Source organism: Botryllus schlosseri, chromosome 8 (assembly GCF_051294905.1).
Source record: "Botryllus schlosseri isolate E-star chromosome 8, Bs_hap1, whole genome shotgun sequence".
Classification (NCBI taxonomy): Eukaryota; Metazoa; Chordata; class Ascidiacea; order Stolidobranchia; family Styelidae; genus Botryllus; species Botryllus schlosseri.
In genome coordinates, this window is record NC_137243.1 from 21,734,736 (window position 1) to 21,740,735 (window position 6,000).

General features: G+C 41.6%; 1 protein-coding gene across 5 annotated transcripts in view; it reads left to right on the top strand.

Moving 5' to 3' along the window:
- LOC145445031 (tripartite motif-containing 13-like) overlaps nt 1-5,751 on the top strand; it is a 412,502-nt gene extending 406,751 nt beyond the window's left edge. For 2 of the 5 annotated variants that reach the window (XR_013916858.1, XM_080323129.1), the window contains exons 2-3: nt 1,172-1,348; nt 5,607-5,751. Coding sequence is in view for 2 of the 5 variants with exons in the window: in XM_080323129.1 (XP_080179255.1) it covers nt 1,172-1,268 (97 nt within the window). In the remaining 3 variants the exon portion in view is untranslated. Of the gene's footprint in view, nt 1-410; nt 548-1,171; nt 1,349-5,606 lie in introns of those variants that run through there. The other 3 variants (XR_013916855.1, XR_013916857.1, XM_080323130.1) reach the window with 3 other exon arrangements.
- The last annotated feature ends 249 nt before the right edge of the window (nt 5,752-6,000 follow it).

Below are 6,000 nucleotides of genomic sequence, written 5' to 3' on the forward strand. Positions count from 1 at the left end.
TGTATAGTGATCCCTTGGTTCATTGTAAAGCAGATATGGTACACCCCGTTACATCGAATCCGAGCGGTACAAACTTGAAAAATTATGGTACACCCTGGCCTAGGGTGTACAATTGAAGAGCACCCGGTTGAAGAGCACTGATCGACGTGACATCAACTTCATTATATTACAGGATGTCTTCCTTTAATTCTACATATTTACAGCAAAAATATATTCACACATAACAGAAGAGTTGTTATTAATAATACTATGATTTACGTTCTCGTGCGCCACCGACTACAACGTCACACTATGGTTGTTGGTATGCATGAAACCCATCCCTCATCCAGTTGTTTGCCTCGTGATTTATGATCTGAGATCGATAGACTTCCGGTTTCTCAGCACGAATGTGCGTCTTTTTATCTGGGATCAGATATCTGGTGCATCAGCGACAATCTCGGCGCAGAGGGTATAAAGAAGCGGTTCGGTCGACGAGTACGCCAGCGACTGAGAGTTCTTCTTCTGAAGGAAGTATCCTGAAGCACGAGCTGTTGTTGTGGTATTCATGGTGTTTGTCGACTATACTATGGTCATTTACACCAGGCCGATAATACTTATTTTTGATTGCGTATCTGCCGACTTGCAGCACGGCCCATTTCTTGGCTTTTTGTAAGACACCGCTTACGCGGATAAGATGACGAGGATGAGCTTAGATAAACCTTCAACACTTAGGTAGGAATTCTGGAGTCGACCTCGGTCGGACTCGAACCCACAACCCATTTGTGTTGTAGCTGTGGATTATACCACTGCGCTGTCTCGCCACCGCGAAGCACGAGCTGTGACGATACGTGTTAGTGCCAATTCGGTGCGTAGTTGAATTTCGAATTAGTTTTCACGCGTTTCGTTTTGAAAGCTTCGGCTGATCATGCCGGTATTTGCGGTGAAATTGAGGACTGTTGCAGTTCCCGAGCTGTATACGATGCGGTGTCTAGCGTAGTCACTGGTCATTCCCGTACTCTCGGCATATCTGGGTCCTTTCTAAGCCTCAATAATCCGTCGTGGTGAATTATGGTTAACATATTGCAACTGTTTGACGCCGTTACCCTACTACTGCAGTAACAAAAGACTTGTAAAGTAGCCTACTTGGAAATAACAATTCCATTGTGTATTATAACTGAGCTTGTTGTGACAGATCAGTCGCTTATGAGAATGAACGCTATCACGAAAGTGCTCTTCCTGGCCATGTTCTGCGTTGCGGCGGCAACGACGAAAAACGAGGAAAAGGCTGATCCTGATAGCTATTATTTGAAAGAGCCCAAGAGCCCTTATTCGTTTGATGTGCCTTCTTATTTTGGTAAATAAATTTAAGGTATGTACCATTTTATTGTCTCAATAGAATAACGCAATATGAACTTACATTCCTTAAGCCCAGCGCACAGTGAGTTCAAGTGGCGACAGGGGAACCAACCCGTCGTGCACGACTCTCGCTAAATCGTGACCGAGGGCATAGTGATTACTGAAGTGATTAGTGACACTGATCACGATAATCGCTCACTGTCACGACATCTAATGGCGTTGAAATCTGATAGCTATGGCTGTATGTATATATACACAAATATATCAGACCATAGCGTCATACAATGGTGTGGACAGTGGACACAAACAAATCCCACGGCTCAGTGCGATTGGCATACGTTACACTTTCAATTTGGCTAAAGGCAATTTAATGGTAATTTTTTTCCGGCCTGCCGAGTGCGAAATGTGATGAAATTGGCATCAATCGAAAGGTATCGGGGTACTGATTACGATAATATGAATATTACTGTGCTCGTAGTCACGGAACCCTTAAAAATCAGCCTCAAATTATGATTGTAATGGAGTTTGATATGGTGACGCAACAATGCCGTCTGGGTGCAAGTGAGGAGCAGCGCAAACCGACAGCGCATTGGCCATTGTTGCGCTTGCGGTTCAGCATTCACTCACTCACTCTCTCTGCGCACTTGCTTCTAGGAGCGGCTGCTTATTAAAGACGACATTGTTGCGTCACAGTACCAAATTCCGTTACAATGCAAAGTGTAATACTAATATCAGGGTTTTCCAGAAACACGAGCGCAATGAAATGTATATTATCGTAATCAGTACCCCGGTAGCTTTCGATTGAAACCAATTTGATCAAATTTCGCGCTCGTCAGCGTGTAAAAACGTGACCGTCAACTTGCATTTAGCCAAATGGAAAGTGTGAGGTAAACCAATCGCAATGAGCCGTGAGGTTTGCTCGTGTCCACACCATTGTAGGACACTATGATCAGACATTCATGGATTTCTGAGCCACTAAAGGAGTGAAGCCGATATATCTTCATTGCATCATTTGCCGTCTCTTCGAGCATTGTTCTCAACCGGCTTGCAACAAAGTAGGATAAAGTTTGAAAGCGTTTTGCTCGTCTTTGCAATTCTTCAGTGTAAGATTTCAGCATCTTCATCATCTCGCCTAGATTAAACAACGGAGGGCAACTCAACCAATTGTAATGATGAACTGGTGAATTCCAATTTAGCAGACACACTGCTGCGAAACTTTCTAAAGCTATACGTAGAAGCATATCTCTCTTGTTCAATCAAAAGCAATGGTAATACTAACAGAATTGCTATCTTTCTTCACAAACCATGCTGCCAATGGCCATGAACCCCTTATATGAAGAGGCCCTTGTGTGACGTAATACGGCATGGTTGTGTCGGAGGAGGGTCAATTACCAGACGATGGAATGCACAATGTGAAATTTTCAAACTTTGTGATCCATAATGGAATGGGCATTCAAATGTCTGTAATGTGAAGTAATATTTCAAAGCCCCAGTTTGTATACTAGAGCAGTGGTTCTCAACCGCCGGTCCGCGAGGTAGACCCAGAGGTGGTCAGTAACGAAGTACTTCTACTTTTTCGAAGTACTCAAGTAGTTTTCCTCGGCTTCTAGTACTTACTCAAGTACATCTGATTTCCGCTACTTCTACTTCGCAATTTCATGTGATCTACTTACTTACTTTTCGGTATTTTCAGTTTGTCAAGTAGAAGTAGTTTAATACTCTAATAAGAAAGATAGCCTGACGAATGTCGGGGCTGTTTTCACGGAGTACCAACATTTAATTTCATAAAAGTCAAGTAAAGCCCAGAACTTTCGTTGCGCTTCGCGAACAGTAGTTTTGGAGTGTCAGATATAGGTTTTCACGAAAGTATCGGTGAATAAAATTTAGGCACCGGATTGCGTGGTTCCGCTCACACCGCATTGTCGCTCATTTCAAATATTTCATCACAGTAAATATGGCACACCATAACGCTTGAAACTACCGTTTTGCAGTCTTGCAATTGCCTGTCACATCGTAATCCAGCAGCCCGGGATGTGCCCTAATTTGGAAAAGTGGACTCCGGCTTTATTAACGTTATACCTGTTTTAGCAGACCAAAGTTCCGAAATATATACTTTCCGCTTTTTCGTATTTCTCTTTCTATTCCAAGTATCATACTTTGAGTTTTAATTAATTCCAGTTTTTTTGTCAGCAGAACATACATGTTGAAGTATAAAAGCAAGTGTAGTAATGCCTCTATTTTCCGAAAATAAAGCTCCACTATGTACATTGTACAATTTTAGGATCCACCATATGTATTATTAACGTATACTAATCGCGCAAAGTGTTGAAACCGTATCCGATACAACTTCCTGTATTGCTCTTCGCCTAAACTATAGGGGCCTTATAATATGGGGTAGGGCGCCATGTCATGATATTTTCTAGAACGGGGTGTTCGAGTAAACAAAGGGTTAGTGTCCATTTTCATATCAATACTATAATTTACATCCCACGATGCGGACGAATGCTTATTCTGTCGAAAATTGATACCTCCTGGGATGCATCAATACGAATCAAGCTCTCCGCACCTTCCACATAGCTCAATTTGCAGCTTTTGACAGTCCATGCGAACGAATTACGACCGCTTTCAAAACTACTTACTGACTTGAGTCGATTTAAAGTCAGTTAATTCTACTTCTACTTCAAGTAGCTTTAGGTTGCTAATGAAAGAAGTTCTTCTACTCGTACTTGAGTAGATTTTTTCGTCGCTACTTCTACTTCTACTTAAGTAGCGTTCTTGACTACTTTGACCACCTATGGGTAGGCCCTATATTAAAATTTTATACCTCAATTTCAATATGCAAGATGTTGAAGGCTTATCCATTGGTAATTTAAATTAAACGTGAAGTTTTCAACTGATGCATAACTTCGTGAGGTAAGATTAGGCATGAAAACATGTTCCATTTGACTTGAAGTTCAAGCTGTCTCCGGTGGCGACATGTGATCGACTCGCTAAGTACCAGCTGACTTGCTAAACCGCGCAATTCGTACGATCATTCGTATCGCTGTTGCCATGTGTTTTCGTGCGGCGCATTGTACTCGTAGTAGGCTACGTCTGGCGGTAGTGGGAAATGAGCAAGATAGCTCGACAGGGTACTTGGTCCTAGTCCAAAAGGCTTCATCTCTGGAAATTGTCGAAGAGAAGAATATTATTTGAGTTGGCGCGGTCGATTAATCCACGGCCTGCGGCTCGCAATTATCCTCTGTTTATCTGGGCAAGTCAATTTTACATCGACTCAGCACTCCGCCGATCAGACACTACCGTTAAATCAGATGAATACCATCATAAACATATTTAATTGTGAACAAAACCCTCAAAATGTAATTTTATTTATTCTTTAAAAAACAATGCGAATTAATTTTTCGATTTTAATATAGTCGTAGCGCCCTTTGCAATCTGAGCCCCTCAGTACAGATGCGAATTGCGGCGCAAAATAGTGCACCCCACATAGGAATACCAACTCGTAATCATGCGCTCCACACGAAAGAAATTTGTTTCAGGAACGTTTGGGAGGTTCCAATATCTTCCCACTATACCGACAATTCTGCTGGGGGGTTAAGAAATACCAACACGACACAAAGTGACCATACTAACAATTGGCCCAGCCGAAGATGTATATTCATTTATAATTTTCGAAAAGACTCCCTCCATCAACTCTACCGGTGAATCAGATCACATGCGTTGAGAAAGGATAAACGTTTGATAGTAATATGTGAAACTCCGAATATTTATGACGAAATACGTTTGTGAATCTGAAAACAATTTCGCTTTGGCGTGATCATAATCGATTCCAGTGATTATTCATAACATGACCAATGACCATTATGTAGCGATTTCGGTGCGTATAGTAAGACGATGTGAAAATGTAGATTAGTCCGGAGTTCACCAGAAATGGACATGAGCAGTTTAACATGGGTGTTGGGTGTCCACTTAGTTCATTGCGACTATGTCCTGGAATGCGGCCGTAGGCCATATAAGTAATCGATATGTAGCCGTGAATAGCAAAAAGGTTGCAGACACCTGCTTTTGTAACATACTCGCAGAAAGGCTGCATACATTATATTTGAGGATGATTTAATTTTTTAATGTCCACCGGTCCGCCATATATCTTTTGAAATTTCACCGGTCCGCGAGGGGGAAAAGGTTGAGAACCACTCTACTTGAGTCAATGCAACCGAAATTTATTAATATATAAAGTATTTTACATTAAAATGTATGTGTTTATATTCCAGCGATCGCTATTTTTAGATTCGTGTCGACGAATTATGAAGCCATCGGATCGAAGGAAACATGTCTATGTCATTGTGGAAACCAGTATATTCGTAATTTTGATGCATCAGGCATTGTTGTTATGTAATAAACTGAATTCGACGCAAACGGTGCCCTACATGATGATATTGACGAAACTTGTAGTTTTACATCATCTCGGATGCACGTCACTAACACTGTGTCAAGTCAACATCGGTATATATTGAAATTTACTATTTATTAGGGATGGTGCTAACCAGTGACATGCGGTTTGTGGAGGCAAGTGAGGCAGAGCCTCACCTGTCGTCAGGACGAGAAAAGAAAATTGTGAAAACCTTCAATGAATACATTGATCATTCCGTCGATGATCACGAATAA